The sequence below is a fragment of the Oncorhynchus tshawytscha genome, unplaced genomic scaffold (assembly GCF_018296145.1).
Source record: "Oncorhynchus tshawytscha isolate Ot180627B unplaced genomic scaffold, Otsh_v2.0 Un_contig_1793_pilon_pilon, whole genome shotgun sequence".
Taxonomy (NCBI): domain Eukaryota; kingdom Metazoa; phylum Chordata; class Actinopteri; order Salmoniformes; family Salmonidae; genus Oncorhynchus; species Oncorhynchus tshawytscha.
Genome location: NW_024609650.1, coordinates 74,620 through 97,820, shown reverse-complemented (window position 1 = coordinate 97,820; position 23,201 = coordinate 74,620). Strand labels below are relative to the sequence as shown.

Sequence of the window (23,201 nt, the reverse complement as noted above, 5' to 3'; positions counted from 1 at the left end):
ACCTCCTCATAGTTACATATTATATTATACTGAAATAACCTTCCCCACCTCCTCATAGTTACATATTATATTATACTGTAATAACCTTCCCCACCACCACCCCTTACATTTTCCATCTCCTCCCCCCCCCCCTCCCCTTACCCTTCCCCACCCCTACCTCCCCTCCCTTCCCTCCCCCCCTCCCCTCTTCCTCACCTTACCTCCTCCTCCTCCCCCCTTACCCCCTCCTCCTTACCTCCCTCCCCCACCTCCTCCTCCCCTTACCCCTCCCCCTCCTCCCCCTTACCTCCCCCCTCCTCCCTCCCCTTACCTCCCCCCCCCTCCTCCTTCCCTTACCTCCCCAACTCCTTCCCTCCCCTTACCTCCCCCTTCCCTCCTTCTCCTCCCCCTTACCTACCCCAACCCTTCCCTTCCCCCCCTCCCCCTTCCTTTACCTCCCCCCCTCCTCCCCTCCTCCCTTACCTCCCCCCCTCCTCCTTCCCTTACCCCCCTCCCCCCTCCCTTACCCTCCCCCCCCTCCCCTCCCCTCCTCCTCCTCCCCCTCCCCCCCTCCTCCCCTCCTCCTCCTCCTTCCCTTACCTCCCCCTCCTTCACTTACCTCCCTCTCCCTCCTCCTCCCCCTCCTTACCTCCCCCTCCTTCACCCCCTCCACCACCACCCCTCCTTCACCTCCTCCTCATCCCCCTCCTTTCCTCCCCCCCCCCCCTCCCCCTCATCCTCCTTCCCTCCCCCACCTCCTCCTTCCCTCCCCCCTCCTCCTCCCCCCCCTCATCCTCCTTCCCTTACCTCCCCCTCCTCCTCTGGTTCCTCCTGAGGTCAGGCCTCCCCCGGCGCTGCTGCTGGCCCTCTCCCTCTCTCGGCTCCTCGCCGCCTCCCGCGCTGAGAGGAAACATTGAAAGATTTCTGTGCCGTGCGACAGACAGACACAGAGAGACATCACACAGGGCGCTGGGTTAAAAGGGTAGCTGTGTGACGAACCACGCCGTGGCGTAGGTCAATGAGGCTCTAACCCAGGCTAGTCCTGCCAGACTACAGTAAGACTCATTCAAGGCTGTACAACCCAGGTCCCCTTGTCCTATCCCTGTACCTTTGTCCTATCCCTGTACCTTTGCCCTATCCCTGTACCTTTGTTCTATCCCTGCACCTTTGTCCTATACCTGTACCTATCCCTGTACCTATCACTGTACCTTTGTCCTATCCCTGTACCTTTGTCCTATTCCCTGTACCTTTGTCCTCTCCCTGTACCTTTGTCCTATCCCTGTACCTTTGTCCTATCCCTGTACCTTTGTCCTATCCCTGTACCTTTGGGCACCCATTGGTCGGCTAGGTGGAGGCATAGCCCTGCTATTGATTACAGCTATTGGGTTTGAACTGGTGGCACCGTAGGGTCGGAGGTCAGGAGAAGGAGCTAAGTTCTATTTTGAACCGTGAATACGAGTCCTCATATCCTCATAATAGACCTCACAGATTTGTTTTGGAGCAAATTCCCTCAAAAAATTTTACAAACATAAAAAATCTAATATTATTGGGACTGAACTTGTCCAAGGGTCAGGAGGGGGGGGTCCAACGGTTCTCCTTGGTATAGCCAGAGTTACAGAGACAGATGTGGCAAGCAGCAACGAGGTCATCACCTGACAAACTGGTATAAACTGCAGGTCAACTCCACTCTGAATGTGTGTTTTCAGCTGTTACTGAAGATTGTTAACAGTAGTTTCCTCGTCCCATCCTCAGGTTGTAGTAACGACCTGTAGTCTACGCTGCTGTCACATCGACATCCCTTTCACTAGAAATACAACCCCCTGGTGTGGAACAGAGATCAACATCTGATTGCGGTTGGTTTGTACTCTCCCGTTACCCGGGATCTTGATTGTCTCATTTAACTGACCATGCTTTAGACTCTATACAGTGCCTTGCGAATTTATACGGGTTTATACGGAGACTTGATTACACACAGGTGGATTGTATTTATCATCATTAGTCATTTAGGTCAACATTGGATCATTCAGAGATCCTCACTGAACTTCTGGAGAGAGTTTGCTGCACTGAAAGTAAAGGGGCTGAATAATTTTGCACGCCCAATTTTTCAGTTTTTGATTTGTTAAAAAAGTTTGAAATATCCAATAAATTTCGTTCCACTTCATGATTGTGTCCCACTTGTTGTTGATTCTTCACAAAAAAATACAGTTTTATATCTTTATGTTTGAAGCCTGAAATGTGGCAAAAGGTCGCAAAGTTCAAGGGGGCCGAATACTTTCGCAAGGCACTGTAATATGGACCAAAAAGGTCACGGTAAAATCTAAACTAGCATCCATCTTCTCCCTCTCCCATGCATTCACTCTCTGCATGTGCACTTGAGTGTTTAAAACATATTCAGTCCAAATGAATTCAGGGAGGACGAGGAAGAGGAGTCTGCTAGGTAGCAGTGTGTTCAGTGACAGTCTGCTAGGTAGCAGTGTGTTCAGTGACAGTCTGGTAGGTAGCAGTGTGTTCAGTGACAGTCTGGTAGGTAGCAGTGTGTTCAGTGACAGTCTGGTAGGTAGCAGTGTGTTCAGTGACAGTCTGCTAGGTAGCAGTGTGTTCAGTGACAGTCTATTCAGTGACAGTCTGCTAGGTAGCAGTGTGTTCAGTGACAGTCTATTCAGTGACAGTCTGGTAGGTAGCAGTGTGTTCAGTGACAGTCTATTCAGTGACAGTCTGGTAGGTAGCAGTGTGTTCAGTGACAGTCTATTCAGTGACAGTCTGGTAGGTAGCAGTGTGTTCAGTGACAGTCTATTCAGTGACAGTCTGGTAGGTAGCAGTGTGTTCAGTGACAGTCTATTCAGTGACAGTCTGGTAGGTAGCAGTGTGTTCAGTGACAGTCTATTCAGTGACAGTCTGCTAGGTAGCAGTGTGTTCAGTGACAGTCTGCTAGGTAGCAGTGTGTTCAGTGACAGTCTGGTAGGTAGCAGTGTGTTCAGTGACAGTCTATTCAGTGACAGTCTGCTAGGTAGCAGTGTGTTCAGTGACAGTCTATTCAGTGACAGTCTGCTAGGTAGCAGTGTGTTCAGTGACAGTCTATTCAGTGACAGTCTGGTAGGTAGCAGTGTGTTCAGTGACAGTCTATTCAGTGACAGTCCTGTAGGAGTACATTCCGTGAGAGTGTTGTGTCATTGCAGTAAAGTGAACCACTCACTCCCAGCGGTCATGACTTCGTGCTCTCTCTCCTCCTCTTCCTCATCCTGCTCCTGATTCACATCCTCCCTTTCTCGGTCCGTCCTCTCTTCTAGCTCCGCCTCCTCGTCGATGGTCCTCGTGAACGAGTGCTCCTGGGGGTCCATCTCCAGCGAGTCCTGATTGTCTGAAATCTGAACGGGCACAACACCGGACACCCGTTAAAAGTGTTGTCACGATACCAGAATATCAGGTTTAGTATCACGATACCAGAATATCAGGTTTAGTGTCACGATACCCGAATATCAGGTTTAGTATCACGATACCAGAATATCAGGTTTAGTGTCACGATACCAGAATATCAGGTTTAGTGTCACAGGTTTAGTACACGATATATCAGGTTTAGTGTCACGATACAATATCAGGTTTAGTATCCAGAATATCAGGTTTAGTATCACGATACCAGAATATCAGGTTTAGTGTCACGATACCCGAATATCAGGTTTAGTATCACGATACCAGAATATCAGGTTTAGTGTCACGATACCAGAATATCAGGTTTAGTATCACGGTACTCGATACCGAAAAACAAAACCTCAACGATACCTCGGCCAAAACATTATGCGTTCTTGGATAACTGAAATTATTTGTTCCCCTGTTTCATTTGTTCCCAGGGGGGAAGGGGAAGGCACCTAGGGAGTGCTTAGGCAAGAGGCCTGCGGGCATACATATACCCGTAGTATATTCATTGTCTAGGCACAATAGGTAAGACCTGGGCGGACCACCCCCTGTATTTTGGTTAGGGCACCAGGTGGTGCTAAATTAGGTAAGTAGTGGGTAGGTGGGCAGGTAAGGTAGGAGAGGGGGGGCTTTGAGATTTACTTTCTTTGCTTTGGTTCCATCCAGCCCCTTTTCCCCATATTACCGTGTAAAGGAATAAAGTCCTTGTAAACGGCACCACATTCTGCCTGTTGTCATCCTTACTCACACCTACAGTCCAGACCTCTTTCACTTCACGGAGAGTTGAGTTGTAGTAGGGTGTTGCATTCCCTCTTCATAGAGGCGTGCGTAACAGTAAAGGACAAATGCGGCCATTGTTTCTCTCTCTACTACTAAGAAGCCACCAGTCCTGGTTGATATATTATCGAATAGATATTTGAAAAACACCTTGAGGATTGATTATAAACAACGTTTGCCATGTTTCTGTCGATATTATGGAGCTAATTTGGAATATTTTTCACCGTTCTCGTGACTGCAATTTCCGGGCGATTTCTCAGCCAAACGTGAAGAACAAACGGAGCTATTTCGCCTACAAAAATAATATTTTTGGAAAAAAGGAACATTGGCTATCTAACTGGGAGTCTCGTGAGTGAAAACATCCGAAGCTCATCAAAGGTAAACGATTTAATTTGATTGCTTTTCTGATTTCCGTGACCAAGTTACCTTAAACTAAACCAATAAACTTACACAAATGCTTGTCTAGCTTTGGCTGTAAAGCATATTTTGAAAATCTGAGATGACAGGGTGATTAACAAAAGGCTAAGCTGTGTCTCAATATATTTCACTTGTGATTTTTATGAATAGGAATATTTTCTAGGGATATTTATGTCCGTTGCGTTATGCTAATTTAGTGTCCGATGATGACAACGGTCCCGTTCACAGGCTGGGGTGTCACTACAGGTTAAGGAGACGTTTATCTAAAGTTCTATTCATAACAGTTGTATCTTTTATCAATGTTTATTATGAGTATTTCTGTGAATTGATGTGGCTCTCTGCAAAATCACTGCATGTTTTGGAACTACTGAACATAACACGCCAATGTAAAATGAGATTTTTGGATATAAATATGAACTTTATCAAACAAAACATACACGTATTGTGTAACATGAAGTCCTATGAGTGTCATCTGATGAAGATCAAAGGTTAGTGATTCATTTGATCTATATTTCTGCTTTTTGTGACTCCACTCTTTGGCTGTGTTTTTCTGTGACTTGGTGGTGACCTAACATAATCGTTTGTGGTGCTTTCGCTGTAAAGCCTTTTTGAAATCAGACACTGTGGCTGGATTAACAAGAATTGTATCTTTAAAATGGTGTAAATTCTTGTATGCTTGAGGAATTTTAATTTTGAGATTAATTTTGAGATTTTTGTTGTTTTGAATTTGGCGCCCTGCACTTTCACTGGCTGTTGGCAGGGTGGGACGCTACCGTCCCGAATATCCCAGAGGTTAAGTCACAGAATAATAATTTTTTAACGTTGAACAATTGATAACTGGTAGAACTAAAATAACAAATATAATATATTCTATACTATATTCAATTTATTTAAAAAATAACACACCATATTAAATAATAGAAGAGTTCCTAAAAATTTCCCAATTCAAAACCATATTTTATAATTACATCTAAACTGTTTTAAAATGTAATTTCATACATATCAGGGTTCATTTGCTCATCTATGGCCACGATATGGAGTCAAATTACTGTCATTAGACCTATGATGAAGTATTCATTACAGCTAAACCATTTCATGTACTGTATGAAATGAACAGCTTAGTTCCAAAACAACATAAAAAACATTGAAGCTAATTTCTGAAGCTTCTATAAGTCTGGCGAACTTACTACTGCCCCCTTGAGAAGACAAGTAGCCTGGCTAGCTTACTACTGCCCCCTTGAGAAGACAAGTAGCCTGGCTAGCTTACTACTGCCCCCTTGAGAAGACAAGTAGCCTGGCCAGCTTACTACTGCCCCCCCCTTGAGAAGACAAGTAGCCTGGCTAGCTTACTAGAAGACAAGTAGCCTGCCTGGCTAGCTTACTACTGCCCCTGCCCCCTTGAGAAGACAAGTAGCCTGGCTAGCTTACTACTGCCCCCTTGAGAAGACAAGTAGCCTGGCTAGCTTACTACTGCCCCCTTGAGAAGATAAGTAGCCTGGCTAGCTGCCCCCTTGAGAAGACAACTACTGCCCCCTTGAGAAGATAAGTAGCCTGGCTAGCTTACTACTGCCCCCTTGAGAAGACAAACAAGCCTGGCTCAGCTTACTACTGCCCACCTTGAGAAGACAAGTAGCCTGGCTATCAGGCACAGGACAGACACACGTTAATAAAGCCAAAGAAGATCAGGCACAGGACTGGCCCCCCCCCTTGAGAAGACAAACAGCCTGGCTAGTTACTACTGCCCCCTTGTGACAAACTATCACTGGCTAGACACTAGTGGCATGTTGCCACTGGCTAGCATGCTAGTACATAGAAGACCTTTAGCCTGCGCTAACGCTAGTAGCATTGGCTCCCCCCCTTGACGTACCCTAATTTCTAGACCAGACAAAAAATAGTGATCTAGGCACAGGACAGGACACACGTTAATAAAGACCAAACAATCTGATCAGGCACAGGACAGGACACACGTTAATAAAGACCAAACAATCTGATCAGGGCTAGGACAGGACACCCGTTAATATAGACCAAACAATCTGATCAGTGCCAAGTACAGGTTTTTTGTGACAAACTATCACAAGGAGACACTAGTGGCATGTTGCACACTGCTAGCATGCTAGTACATACCATAGACCTTTAGTCATTGCGCTAACGCTAGTTAGCATTGGCTCACGAAACTACCTCTAACTTTCTTCATACCGGATGCAGAGACATAAAAATAGTATCTACAAGTTCATCTGACTCTGGGGAAGTAAAATAAATAAATAAATCCAGAAGTATCTCTTTAAATTGAAATGAGGACCATGGGGGTTAGAGGTCAAAGGACTTCATTCTGAAAAGCACCAGCGAAGCAGTTACCGTAAGTGTCTCTAGGATGTAGAGGGGTTTAAGGGTTGATGTGGGAATAAGACAGCAGACCCTGACGTGGGACTGGAAGGATGTTTCATGGACCAACGGACCAGTTACCCGAAAGAAGAGCCGGGTCACTTACCCTCCTCTTTAAGGGTTGATGTGGGAATAAGACAGCAGACCCTGACGTGGGACTGGAAGGATGTTTCATGGACCAACGGACCAGTTACCCGAAAGAAGAGCCGGGTCACTTACCCTCCTCTTTAAGGGTTGATGTGGGAATAAGACAGCAGACCCTGACGTGGGACTGGAAGGATGTTTCATGGACCAACGGACCAGTTACCCGAAAGAAGAGCCGGGTCACTTACCCTCCTCTTTAAGGGTTGATGTGGGAATAAGACAGCAGACCCTGACGTGGGACTGGAAGGATGTTTCATGGACCAACGGACCAGTTACCCGAAAGAAGAGCCGGGTCACTTACCCTCCTCTCGCGGGAAGACGAGCGTGTCTGGACGACGTTCATGTTCTTGCAGGCCAGCAGGCGGTTCCTGACCTTGTAGACGCAACGGTAGACCTCAGCCAGCATCTTACAAGGCTGGTACCTGGTTGGAAACACACACAGAGACACACTGACTGGTGAACCCAGCCTGCCACATGAAATAGACAAGGCATGTGTCAAATGACACCACATAGGGTGCAAGAATCCTACTGACCCTGGTCTAAAGTAGTGCACTATGTAGGGAATAGGGTGCCAGAGTCCTACTGACCCTGGTCTAAAGTAGTGCACTATGTAGGGAATAGGGTACCAGAGTCCTACTGACCCTGGTCTAAAGTAGTGCACTATGTAGGGAATAGGGTGCCAGAGTGGTAGTGACCCTGGACTAAAGTAGTGCACTATGTAGGGAATAGGGCTCTGGTCAATAGTAGTGTACTATATAGGGAATAGGGCTCTGGTCTATAGTAGTACCACTATATAGGGAATAGGGCTCTGGTCTAAAGTAGTACCACTATATAGGGAATAGGGCTCTGGTCTAAAGTAGTACACTATATAGGGAATAGGGCTCTGGTCTATAGTAGTACCACTATATAGGGAATAGGGCTCTGGTCTGAAGTAGTACCACTATATAGTGAATAGGGCTCTGGTCTATAGTAGTGTACTATACTGGGAATAGGGCTCTGGTCTATAGTAGTGTACTATATAGGGAATAGGGCACCAGTGGGAAGGCAGAACCATGATGGGTGTGCAGTAGAATTACCTGCCCTCTCCACAGGCTTGGCCCAGCAGGCCGGTGTGCTTCAGCAGAGCAGCCAGGACAAACCTGGACACGGTGTCCAATAAGATCTCATTACAGAGAGAGGCGTTGTCCCAGTCTGGAACACAAACACATGGACATCACTACATATCACAGCAGCAATAATACTCTGCTTATTCTACACTATACTAATCTGTCATGAAAGAAAGATGGATGCCCACACACTGCTGGATGCTTCATTACACGGAATGAACTGAAAAGAAACGGAATAGACTGATTCAACTGTGGGAGCATTTAGCAGAGAGCGGGCATCACTCAATAAACTGAATAAACTGTGGGAGCATTTAGCAGAGAGCGGGCATCACTCAATAAACTGAATAAACTGTGGGAGCATTTAGCAGAGAGCGGGCATCACTCAATAAACTGAATAAACTGTGGGAGCATTTAACAGAGAGTGGGCATCACTCAATAAACTGAATAAACTGTGGGAGCATTTAACAGAGAGCGGGCATCACTCAATAGACTGATTCAACTGTGGGAGGATTCAACAGAGAGCGGGCATCACTCAATAAACTGTAAACTGGGAGAATTTAACAGAGAGCGGGCATCACTCAAACTGTGGGAGCATTCAAACTGAATAAACTGTGGGAGCATTTAACAGAGAGCGGGCATCACTCAAACTGTGGGAGCATTCAACAGAGAGCAGGCATCACTCAATAAACTGTGGGAATTCAACAGAGAGCTGTGGGAGCATTTAACAGAGAGCAGGCATCACTCAATAAACTGTGGGAGCATTCAACAGAGAGCAGGCATCACTCAATAAACTGTGGGAGCATTTAACAGAGAGTGGGCATCACTGGGAGCATTTAACAGAGAGCGGGCATCACTCAATAAACTGTGGGAGCATTTAACAGAGAGCGGGCATCACTCAATAAACTGTGGGAGCATTTAGCAGAGAGTGGGCATCACTCAATAAACTGAATAAACTGTGGGAGCATTTAACAGAGAGCGGGCATCACTCAATAGACTGATTCAACTGTGGGAGGATTCAACAGAGAGCGGGCATCACTCAATAGACTGTGGGAGAATTTAACAGAGAGCGGGCATCACTCAAACTGTGGGAGCATTCAACAGAGAGCGGGCATCACTCAATAAACTGTGGGAGCATCCAACAGAGAGCAGGCATCACTCAATAAACTGTGGGAGCATTTAGCAGAGAGTGGGCATCACTCAATAAACTGTGGGAGCATTTAACAGAGAGTGGGCATCACTCAATAAACTGTGGGAGCATTTAACAGAGAGCAGGCATCACTCAATAAACTGTGGGAGCATTTAGCAGAGAGTGGGCATCACTCAATAAACTGTGGGAGCATTCAACAGAGAGCGGGCATCACTCAATAAACTGTGGGAGCATTCAACAGAGAGCGGGCATCAGTCAATAAACTGAATAAACTGTGGGAGCATTTAACAGAGCGGGCAGTGGGAGCATTTAACAGAGAGCAGGCATCATCAATAAACTGAATAAACTGTGGGAGCATTTAGCAGAGAGTGGGCATCACTCAATAAACTGTGGGAGCATTTAGCAGAGAGTGGGCATCACTCAATAAACTGTGGGAGCATTCAACAGAGAGCAGGCATCACTGAATAAACTGTGGGAGAATTCAACAGAGAGCGGGCATCAGTCAATAAACTGAATAAACTAAACCCAGACCCCCTCCGATACCTTTGCTGGTGGCGTAGTCCTGCATGTTGCTCCAGAGACTGTTGGTGGGTTCCTTAGTGGAGCCCAGGGCCAGCTCCACCAGGACGCTCATGTCTGCTCTCAGAGGACAGTCAACTGGTTTCTGCTCCTCGTTACCTGAGAGGGCCTCCTCTAACAGCCAGCTGATGCAGTTATCTAAGGCACATACAAACACAGTACGGGCCAGCATCGTCAGATAAAACAGATGAGAATGAAAATAAATCAGATAGGAACCACTTCTAACAGTTATCTAGAGGGGGGGGTCATCAGATAAGAACCACTTCTAACAGTTATCTAGAGGGGGGCCATCAGATAGGAACCACTTCTAACAGTTATCTAGAGGGGGGTCATCAGATAGGAACCACTTCTAACAGTTATCTAGAGGGGGGTTATCTAGAGGGGGTCATCAGATAAGAACCACTTCTAAAACAGTTATCTAGAGGGGGGTCATCAGATAGGAACCACTTCTAACAGTTATCTAGAGGGGGGGGTCATCAGATAGGAACCACTTCTAACAGTTATCTAGAGGGGGGTCATCAGATAAGAACCACTTCTAACAGTTATCTAGAGGGGGTCATCAGATAGGAACCACTTCTAACAGTTATCTAGAGGGGGGTCATCAGATAGGAACCACTTCTAACAGTTATCTAGAGGGGGGGGGTCATCAGATAGGAACCACTTCTATCAGTAATCTAGAGGGGGGTCATCAGATAGGACCACTAACAGTTATCTAGAGGGGGGTCATCAGATAGGAACCACTTCTAACAGTTATCTAGAGGGGGTCATCAGATAGGAACCACTTCTAACAGTTATCTACAGGGGGGGGTCAGTTATTTAATTGTATTTATTTAACTAGGCAAGTCAGTTAAGAACACATTCTTATATACAATGACGGCCTACACCGGCCAACCCCGGACGACGCTGGGGCAATTGTGCGCTGCCCTATGGGACTCCCAGTCACGGCCGGTTGTGATACAGCCTGGATTCGAAGCAGGGTGTCTGTAGTGACGCCTCAAGCACTGAGATGCAGTGCCTTAGACCGCTGCGCCACTCAGGAGCCCAATAATGCCCCTATATAATATCTACACTATCGATCCTAACTATGCCGTGTTTCATACCTAGTTGAGGGATGTCCATCTCCAGCCCGTTGCTGAACAGGGGGGTTTTCAGCCAGTAGCCTGTATCCTGTTCCTCTAGAGAGGGGGGTGCTCCCTGCAGCATGCCCCCCAGGCAGCGGCCCACCAGCAGGCCGGCAGTACGCTCCAGATCCACCAGCCACACCCAGGACTGGGCCGGCTGGGACAGGGGCTGCCCTGCAGGGTCCACAAAGTCTGGGGCTCCTGGAGACACAGAGAGAGACAGAGAGAGAGAGAGAGAGAGAGACAGAGAGAGAGAGAGAAAGAGAGCGAGAAAGAGAGCGAGAGAGAGAAAGAGAGCGAGAGAGAGAGACAGAGAGAGACAGAGAAAGAGAGAGAGAAAGAGAGAGAGACAGAGAGAGACAGATAGAGAGAGAGATGGGGGGCAGACATTCTGTGAGATAACCATTACTCTAGTCAATAGCAGGGGTATGTGATGAAGCGAGTAGTACATTCAACATCGATCCTAACAATCTATGGATAGGGAGAACAACGTTATCTACGAAAAGACAACATGATACATAACACAGCCACTAGGCTATACATAGATGGACAACATGATACATAACACAGCCACTAGGCTATACATAGATGGACAACATGATGCATAACACAGCCACTAGGCTATACATAGATGGACAACATGATGCATAACACAGCCACTAGGCTATACATAGATGGACAACATGATACATAACACAGCCACTAGGCTATACATAGATGGACAACATGATACATAACACAGCCACTAGGCTATACATAGATGGACAACATGATGCATAACACAGCCACTAGGCTATACATAGATGGACAACATGATGCATAACACAGCCACTAGGCTATACATAGATGGACAACATGATACATAACACAGCCACTAGGCTATACATAGATGGACAACATGATACATAACACAGCCACTAGGCTATACATAGATGCCATTCACTTCAGCCTGGTCCCCTCCATCCAGATACACAGGATTCAACCATAGAAATAATTATCTCTAATAATAATCTCCTCACCATGTGGAGGTCACTACACCTCTATCTCTATCTCCTCACCATGTGGAGGTCACTACACCTCTATCTCTATCTCCTCACCATGTGGAGGTCACTACACCTCTATCTCCTCACCATGTGGAGGTCACTACATCTATATCTCTATCTCCTCACCATGTGGAGGTCACACACCTCTATCTCTATCTCCTCACCATGTGGAGGTCACTACACCTCTATCTCTATCTCCTCACCATGTGGAGGTCACTACACCTCTATCTCCTCACCATGTGGAGGTCACTACACCTCTATCTCTATCTCCTCACCATGTAGAGGTCACTACACCTCTATCTCTATCTCCTCACCATGTGGAGGTCACTACACCTCTATCTCTATCTCCTCACCATGTGGAGGTCACTACACCTCTATCTCTATCTCCTCACCATGTGGAGGTCACTACACCTCTATCTCCTCACCATGTGGAGGTCACTACACCTCTATCTCCTCACCATGTAGAGGTCACTACACCTCTATCTCTATCTCCTCACCATGTAGAGGTCACTACACCTCTATCTCTATCTCCTCACCATGTAGAGGTCACTACACCTCTATCTCTATCTCCTCACCATGTAGAGGTCACTACACCTCTATCTCTATCTCCTCACCATGTAGAGGTCACTACACCTCTATCTCTATCTCCTCACCATGTAGAGATCACTACACCTCTATCTCTATCTCATCACCATGTAGAGGTCACTACACCTCCAACTCCTCACCATGTGGAGGTCACTACACCTCTATCTCCTCACCATGTAGAGGTCACTACACCTCTATCTCCTCACCATGTGGAGGTCACTACACCTCTATCTCTATCTCCTCACCATGTGGAGGTCACTACACCTCTATCTCTATCTCCTCACCATGTGGAGGTCACTACACCTCTATCTCTATCTCCTCACCATGTGGAGGTCACTACACCTCTATCTCTATCTCCTCACCATGTGGAGGTCACTACACCTCTATCTCTATCTCCTCACCATGTAGAGGTCACTACACCTCTATCTCCTCACCATGTGGAGGTCACTACACCTCTATCTCCTCACCATGTGGAGGTCACTACACCTCTATCTCTATCTCCTCACCATGTGGAGGTCACTACACCTCTATCTCTATCTCCTCACCATGTAGAGGTCACTACACCTCTATCTCCTCACCATGTGGAGGTCACTACACCTCTATCTCTATCTCCTCACCATGTGGAGGTCACTACACCTCTATCTCCTCACCATGTGGAGGTCACTACACCTCTATCTCCTCACCATGTGGAGGTCACTACACCTCTATCTCTATCTCCTCACCATGTAGAGGTCACTACACCTCTATCTCTATCTCCTCACCATGTAGAGGTCACTACACCTCTATCTCTATCTCCTCACCATGTGGAGGTCACTACACCTCTATCTCCTCACCATGTAGAGGTCACTACACCTCTATCTCTATCTCCTCACCATGTAGAGGTCACTACACCTCTATCTCCTCACCATGTAGAGGTCACTACACCTCTATCTCCTCACCATGTAGAGGTCACTACACCTCTATCTCTATCTCCTCACCATGTAGAGGTCACTACACCTCCTCACCATGTAGAGGTCACTACACCTCTATCTCTATCTCCTCACCATGTGGAGGTCACTACACCTCTATCTCTATCTCCTCACCATGTGGAGGTCACTACACCTCTATCTCTCACCATGTAGAGGTCACTACACCTCTATCTCTCACCATGTAGAGGTCACCATGTGTGGAGGTCACTACACCTCTATCTCTATCTCCTCACCATGTGGAGGTCACTACACCTCTATCTCTCACCATGTAGAGGTCACTACACCTCTATCTCCTCACCATGTAGAGGTCACTACACCTCTATCTCTATCTCCTCACCATGTAGAGGTCACTACACCTCTATCTCCTCACCATGTAGAGGTCACTACACCTCTATCTCCTCACCATGTAGAGGTCACTACACCTCTATCTCTATCTCCTCACCATGTAGAGGTCACTACACCTCCATCTCCTCACCATGTAGAGGTCACTACACCTCTATCTCCTCACCATGTGGAGGTCACTACACCTCTATCTCTATCTCCTCACCATGTAGAGGTCACTACACCTCTATCTCTATCTCCTCACCATGTAGAGGTCACTACACCTCTATCTCTATCTCCTCACCATGTGGAGGTCACTACACCTCTATCTCTATCTCCTCACCATGTAGAGGTCACTACACCTCTATCTCTATCTCCTCACCATGTGGAGGTCACTACACCTCTATCTCCTCACCATGTAGAGACCACTACAGCTCTATCCTCCTCACCATGTGGAGGTCACTACAGCTCTATCTCCTCACCATGTAGAGGTCACTACATCTCTATCTCCTCACCATGCAGAGGTCACTACACCTCTATCTCTATCTCCTCACCATGCAGAGGTCACTACACCTCTATCTCTATCTCCTCACCATGTAGTGACCACTACATCTCTATCTCCTCACCATGTAGAGGTCACTACACCTCTATCTCTATCTCCTCACCATGTAGAGACCACTACATCTCCATCTCCTCACCATGTAGAGGTCACTACACCTCTATCTCTATCTCCTCACCATGTAGAGGTCACTACACCTCTATCTCCTCACCATGTAGAGGTCACTACACCTCTATCTCTATCTCCTCACCATGTAGAGGTCACTACACCTCCATCTCCTCACCATGTAGAGGTCACTACACCTCTATCTCTATCTCCTCACCATGTAGAGGTCACTACATCTCTATCTCCTCACCATGTAGAGGTCACTACACCTCTATCTCCTCACCATGTAGAGGTCACTACACCTCTATCTCCTCACCATGTAGAGGTCACTACACCTCTATCTCTATCTCCTCACCATGTAGAGGTCACTACACCTCTATCTCCTCACCATGTAGAGGTCACTACACCTCTATCTCTATCTCCTCACCATGTAGAGGTCACTACAGCTCTATCTCCTCACCATGTAGAGACCACTACAGCTCTATCTCTATCTCCTCACCATGTAGAGGCCACTGCAGCTCCTGGTCTTCCAACGGTGTGGCAGCAGGCAGCAGTCTGTTGAGACAGTCTAGAGGAGGCAGCAGGTCTAGCAGGTAGCTCAGCAGAGGTCTGGCTACAGACACTGGTAGTAGTAGTAGACTGTTGACGATCTGACACAGCATACTGCCTGCTGCAGACACGTAGATCACATCTAGAACAGAGATAGACAGAGAGTTAATAAACCAGGAAGTGACATGTACATCACATCTAGAACAGAGACAGACAGAGAGATAATAAACCAGGAAGTGACATGTACATCTCATCTAGAATAGAGACAGACAGAGAGATAATAAACCAGGAAGTGACACGTAGATCACATCTAGGACAGAGACAGACAGAGAGTTAATAAACCAGGAAGTGACATGTACATCACATCTAGAACAGAGACAGAGAGATAATAAACCAGGAAGTGACATGTACATCACATCTAGAACAGAGACAGAGAGATAATAAACCAGGAAGTGACATGTACATCTCATCTAGAATAGAGACAGACAGAGAGATAATAAACCAGGAAGTGACACGTAGATCACATCTAGGACAGAGACAGACAGAGTTAATAAACCAGGAAGTGACATGTACATCTTATCTAGAATAGAGACAGACAGAGAGTTAATAAACCAGGAAGTGACATGTACATCTCATCTAGAATAGAGACAGAGAGAGAGTTAATAAACCAGGAAGTGACATGTACATCTCATCTAGAATAGAGACAGACAGAGAGTTAATAAACCAGGAAGTGACATGTACATTACATCTAGAACAGAGACAGACAGAGAGATAATAAACCAGGAAGTGACATGTACATCACATCTAGAACAGAGACAGACAGAGTTAATAAACCAGGAAGTGACACGTAGATCACATCTAGGACAGAGACAGACAGAGTTAATAAACCAGGAAGTGACATGTATATCACATCTAGAACAGAGACAGAGAGATAATAAACCAGGAAGTGACATGTACAGTGGGGCAAAAAAGTATTTAGTCAGCCACCAATTGTGCAAGTTCTCCCACTTAAAAAGATGAGAGGCCTGTAATTTTCATCATAGGTACACTTCAACTATGACAGACAAAATGAGGGAAAAAAAATCCAGAAAATCACATTGTAGGATTTGTAATGAATTTATTTGCAAATTATACAGCGAAGGAGAGAGGGAAAGAGAGAGCGAGAGAGAAAGTGAGAGAGAGAAAGTGAGAGAGAGAGAGAAAGTGAGAGAGAGAGAGAAAGAGAGAGAAAGAGAGAGAGAGATAGAGCGAGAGAGGGGGAGATGGAGAAAGAGGGAGAAGGAGAGAGAGGGGAGAGATAGGGGGGGGGGCAGATAGACACAGACAGAGTGATACAGTAGTAGACATAATAACCTCGTAGTTTCCCTCTGATGCTGCCATTCCAGGAGCTCTCCTGCAGCAGGGTGGCAGAGCGGGAGAAGATGTCTGTAGCGTGGGGCAGCAGCAGCTGGAGGTGCTTATGGAGCAGAGCCACACTGCTGGAGTTCTGGAGGTATTATAGACCAGAACAATGTTACTAACTATTACTACTACTAGAGTTCTGGAGGTATTATAGACCAGAACAATGTTACTAACTATTACTACTACTAGAGTTCTGGAGGTATTATAGACCAGAACAATGTTACTAACTATTACTATTACTACTACTACTAGAGTTCTGGAGGTATTATAGACCAGAACAATGTTACTAACTATTACTATTACTACTACTAGAGTTCTGGAGGTATTATAGACCAGAACAATGTTACTAACTATTACTATTACTACTACTAGAGTTCTGGAGGTATTATAGACCAGAACAATGTTACTAACTATTACTATTACTACTACTACTACTAGAGTTCTGGAGGTATTATAGACCATGACAATGTTACTAACTAACTATTACTACTACTAGAGTTCTGGAGGTATTATAGACCAGGACAATGTTACTAACTATTACTATTACTACTACTAGAGTTCTGGAGGTATTATAGACCAGGACAATGTTACTAACTATTACTACTACTACTACTAGAGTTCTGGAGGTATTATAGACCAGGACAATGTTACTAACTATTACTACTACTACTACTAGAGTTCTGGAGGTATTATAGACCAGGACAATGTTACTAACTATTACTACTACTAGAGTTCTGGAGGTATTATAGACCAGGACAATGTTACTAACTATTACTATTACTACTACTAGAGTTCTGGAGGTATTATAGACCAGGACAATGTTACTAACTAACTATTACTACTACTACTACTAGAGTTCTGGAGGTATTATAGACCAGAACAATGTTACTAACTAACTATTACTACTACTAGAGTTCTGGAGGTATTATATACCAGGACAATGTTACTAACTATTACTAGTACTACTACTAGAGTTCTGGAGGTATTATAGACCAGAACAATGTTATTAACTATTACTACTACTACTACTAGAGTTCTGGAGTTATTATAGACCAGGACAATGTTACTAACTAACTATTACTACTACTAGAGTTCTGGAGGTATTATAGACCAGAACAATGTTACTAACTATTACTACTACTAGAGTTCTGGAGGTATTATAGACCAGACAATGTTATTAACTATTACTATTACTACTACTAGAGTTCTGGAGGTATTATAGACCAGGACAATGTTACTAACTAACTATTACTACTACTAGAGTTCTGGAGGTATTATAGACCAGAACAATGTTACTAACTAACTATTACTACTACTAGAGTTCTGGAGTTATAGACCAGGACAATGTTACTAACTATTACTACTACTAGAGTTCTGGAGGTATTATAGACCAGAACAATGTTACTAACTATTACTACTACTACTACTAGAGTTCTGGAGGTATTATAGACCAGAACAATGTTACTAACTATTACTATTACTACTACTAGAGTTCTGGAGTTCTGTTACTAACTATTACTACTACTAGAGTTCTGGATAATATAGACCAGGACAATGTTACTAACTATTACTACTACTAGAGTTCTGGAGGTATTATAGACTACTAACTATTACTACTACTAGAGTTCTGGAGGTATTATAGACCAGGACAATGTTACTAACTATTACTATTACTAGAGTTCTATTATAGACCAGGACAATGTTACTAACTTACTAGAGTTCTGGAGGTATTATAGACCAGGACAATGTTACTAACTATTACTACTGGTTCTGGAGGTACTACTACTAGAGTTCTGGAGGTATTATATACCAGGACAATGTTACTAACTATTACTAGTACTACTACTAGAGTTCTGGAGGTATTATAGACCAGAACAATGTTATTAACTATTACTACTACTACTACTAGAGTTCTGGAGTTATTATAGACCAGGACAATGTTACTAACTAACTATTACTACTACTAGAGTTCTGGAGGTATTATAGACCAGAACAATGTTACTAACTATTACTACTACTAGAGTTCTGGAGGTATTATAGACCAGGACAATGTTATTAACTATTACTATTACTACTACTAGAGTTCTGGAGGTATTATAGACCAGGACAATGTTACTAACTAACTATTACTACTACTAGAGTTCTGGAGGTATTATAGACCAGAACAATGTTACTAACTAACTATTACTACTACTAGAGTTCTGGAGGTATTATATACCAGGACAATGTTACTAACTATTACTACTACTAGAGTTCTGGAGGTATTATAGACCAGAACAATGTTACTAACTATTACTTCTAGAGTTCTGGAGGTATTATAGACCAGGACAATGTTACTAACTAACTATTACTACTACTAGAGTTCTGGAGGTATTATAGACCAGAACAATGTTACTAACTATTACTATTACTACTACTAGAGTTCTGGTGGTAATATAGACCAGGACAATGTTACTAACTATTACTACTACTAGAGTTCTGGAGGTAATATAGACCAGGACAATGTTACTAACTATTACTACTACTAGAGTTCTGGAGGTATTATAGACCAGAACAATGTTACTAACTATTACTACTACTAGAGTTCTGGAGGTATTATAGACCAGGACAATGTTACTAACTATTACTATTACTAGAGTTCTGGAGGTATTATAGACCAGGACAATGTTACTAACTAACTATTACTACTACTAGAGTTCTGGAGGTATTAAAGACCAGGACAATGTTACTAACTATTACTACTGGAGGTAATATAGACCAGGACAATGTTACTAACTATTACTACTACTACTACTAGAGTTCTGGAGGTAATATAGACCAGGACAATGTTACTAACTATTACTACTACTAGAGTTCTGGAGGTATTATAGACCAGGACAATGTTACTAACTATTACTATTACTACTACTAGAGTTCTGGAGGTATTATAGACCAGGACAATGTTACTAACTATTACTACTACTAGAGTTCTGGAGGTATTATAGACCAGGACAATGTTACTAACTATTACTACTACTAGAGTTCTGGAGGTATTATAGACCAGGACAATGTTACTAACTATTACTACTGGAGGTAATATAGACCAGGACAATGTTACTAACTATTACTACTACTAGAGTTCTGGAGGTATTATAGACCAGGACAATGTTACTAACTATTACTACTGGAGGTAATATAGACCAGGACAATGTTACTAACTATCACTAATACTACTACTAGAGTTGTGGAGGTATTATAGACCAGAACAATGTTACTAACTATTACTACTGCTAGATTTGTGGAGGTATTATAGACCAGGACCATGTTACTAACTATTACTACTACTAGAGTTGTGAACACAAACATATGACAGAGACCATCATAAACAGGGAACCATCTTTCATTCATTAATAAAACTCAAATCTGTTGCATAAAAGGTCTGCTTTGTCTTCAGCTCTGTGAATGAGTGACAGCCACATCTACCACCCAGGAGATAAAATAACAGAGTAACAGGGTCTGCTTTGTCAAGCTTCAGCTCTGTGAATGGGATTGTGATGGTCACAGTATAAAATATCTGAGAAAACGTGTGTGTGTGTGTGTATGCATGCACAGTGTGTGTGTGTGTGTGTGTGTGTGCATGCCCAGTGTGTGTGTGTGTGTGCATGCCCAGTGTGTGTGTGTGTGTGTGTGTGTGTGTGTGTGTGTGTGTGTGTGTGTGCATGCCCAGTGTGTGTGTGTGTGTGTGTGTGTGTGTGTGTGTGTGTGTGTGTATGCACGCCCAGTGTGTGTGTGTGTGTATGCATGCCCAGTGTGTGTGTGTGTGTATGCATGCCCAGTGTGTGTGTGTGTGTGTGTGTGTGTGTGTATGCACGCCCAGTGTGTGTATGTGTGCATGCCCAGTGTGTGTGTGTGTCCCTGCGTACCTCAGTAACACAGTTGATGTGGCAGTATGCCAGCAGTTGTTTTTGTAGGGAACAGAGCAGCTCGTGGAGATGGGCCGGCTGACTGCTGTCTGAGGAAGACGTTCCCTGGAGCAGCTTGTCACTGTTCTTCTCTAGTTCCCCAAACGCTTGGTCCTGCACACACACACACACACACACACACACACACACACACACACACACACACACACACACACACACACACACACACACACACACACACACAATATCCAGGCAACAAGAGAGAGAAGCACAGATCTGCTACTTAATACCACCCAGGAGATAAACTAGCAGGGTAACAGCCACATCTACCACCCAGGAGATAAACTAGCAGGGTAACAGCCACATCTACCACCCAGGACATAAACTAGCAGGGTAACAGCCACATCTACCACCCAGGAGATAAACTAGCAGGGTAACAGCCACATCTACCACCCAGGACATAAACTAGCAGGGTAACAGCCACATCTACCACCCAGGAGATAAACTAGCAGGGTAACAGCCACATCTACCACCCAGGACATAAACTAGCAGGGTAACAGCCACATCTACCACCCAGGACATAAACTAGATAAACTAACAGCTACATCTACCACCCAGGAGATAAACTAGCAGGGTAACAGCTACATCTACCACCCAGGAGATAAACTAGCAGGGTAACAGACACATCTACCACCCAGGAGATAAACTAGCAGGGTAACAGCTACATCTACCACCCAGGACATAAACTAGCAGGGTAACAGCCACATCTAACACCCAGGAGATAAACTAGATAAACTAACAGCTACATCTACCACCCAGGAGAAAGACTCCCAGAGTAACAGCTACATCAGAAGCTAGATGAATTAGCAGGGTAACAGCTACATCAGAAGCTAGATGAATTAGCAGGGTAACAGCTACATCAGAAGCTAGATGAATTAGCAGGGTAACAGCTACATCAGAAGCTAGATGAATTAGCAGGGTAACAGCTACATCAGAAGCTAGATGAATTAGCAGGGTAACAGCTACATCAGAAGCTAGATGAATTAGCAGGGTAACAGCTACATCAGAAGCTAGATGAATTAGCAGGGTAACAGCTACATCAGAAGCTAGATGAATTAGCAGGGTAACAGCCACCATCAGAAGCTAGATGAATTAGCAGGGTAACAGCCACATCAGAAGCTAGATGAATTAGCAGGGTAACAGCCACATCAGAAGCTAGATGAATTAGCAGGGTAACAGCCACATCAGAAGCTAGATGAACTAGCAGGGTAACAGCCACATCAGAAGCTAGATGAATTAGCAGGGTAACAGCCACATCAGAAGCTAGATGAATTAGCTCTGCCCAGCATGTCTCTGCAGGTGGAGAAGAGAGGCGGTGGACTCATGGTTCATGATCCATAAAAAACACCATCTTAGGAGAGGAGGCAGTGATGACTGTTAGGGTCACAAATACCACCCTATTCCCTACACAGGGCTCTGGTCAAAAGTAGTGCACTATATAGGGAATAGGGTGCCATTGGGCTCTGGACAAAATAGTGCACTATATAGGGAATATGGTGCCATTTGGACTTTGGCTGCAGCCAGGAAGAACAATATGCTGTAATAATAACATGGATCAGCCAGGAGAGGAGAGGAGAGGAGAGGAGAGGAGAGGAGAGGAGAGGAGAGGAGAGGAGAGGAGAGGAGAGGAGAGGAGAGGAGAGGAGAGGAGAGGAGAGGAGAGGAGAGGAGAGGAGAGGAGAGGAGAGGAGAGGAGAGGAGAGGTAAACAGTCTACTCAGTGTTCAATGGTTGAATCATTTTATTACCGCCGTACCCTATTGCAGGTCTAATCATAGACTGGAAGACTCCCAAGAAAAATGGAGCAGGGTTTTGTCTCTCCATCCATTCCCTACCTTTAATCCTGAGGCAACAAAACGTAGGGCCCTCCCCCCTGCCTAAACAACGGTAGAGGACATACTGGATGATTGACAGATCGGCAGAACTAATAGAGATTCCCCCAAATCTAGTAGAGAGAGGTGTAGTCTGTGAAGAGCTGGGCTAATAAAGTACCTCTGTCCTCTCTATGAGCTACAGCGCCTTGTAAACGTATTCATCCCTCTTGGCTTTTTTCCTATTTTGTGGCATTACAACTTGTAATTTTAATTTATTTTTTATTTGGATTTCATGTCATGGACATACACAAAATAGTCCAAATTGGTGAAGTGAAATGAAAAAATAACTTTTATTTTATTATTTAAAAATGATTAAATAAATAAATGGAGAAGTGGTACGTATGTTTTCACCCCCTCTGCTGTGAAGCTCCTAAATAATATCTAGTTTAACCAATTACCTTCAGAAGTCACATAATTAGTTAAATAAAGTCCACCCGTGTGCAATCTAAGTGTCACATGATCTGTCACATGATCTCAGTATATATACACCTGTTCTGAAAGGCCCCAGAGTCTGCAACACCACTAAGCAAGGGGCACCACCAATCAAGGGGCACCACCAATCAAGGGGCACCACCAAGCAAGGGGCTCCACTAAGCAAGGGACACCACCAAGCAAGGGACACCACCAAGCAAGGGGCTCCACCAAGCAAGGGGCTCCACCAAGCAAGGGGCTCCACCAAGCAAGGGGCTCCACCAAGCAAGGGGCTCCACCAAGCAAGCGGCACCACTAAGCAAGGGACACCACCAAGCAAGGGACACCACCAAGCAAGGGG

At 44.8% G+C, this 23,201-nt stretch overlaps 1 protein-coding gene across 1 annotated transcript in view; it reads right to left on the bottom strand.

Moving 5' to 3' along the window:
- LOC112239810 (probable E3 ubiquitin-protein ligase HERC1) overlaps nucleotides 1-23,201 on the bottom strand; it is a 211,754-nt gene that overhangs the window by 145,061 nt on the left and 43,492 nt on the right. The window contains 9 exon segments of the mRNA XM_042316629.1: nucleotides 787-903; nucleotides 3,173-3,344; nucleotides 7,412-7,532; nucleotides 8,187-8,301; nucleotides 9,907-10,080; nucleotides 11,043-11,264; nucleotides 15,144-15,335; nucleotides 16,547-16,679; nucleotides 20,497-20,649. Of these exon segments, the coding sequence (XP_042172563.1) occupies nucleotides 787-903; nucleotides 3,173-3,344; nucleotides 7,412-7,532; nucleotides 8,187-8,301; nucleotides 9,907-10,080; nucleotides 11,043-11,264; nucleotides 15,144-15,335; nucleotides 16,547-16,679; nucleotides 20,497-20,649 (1,399 nt within the window).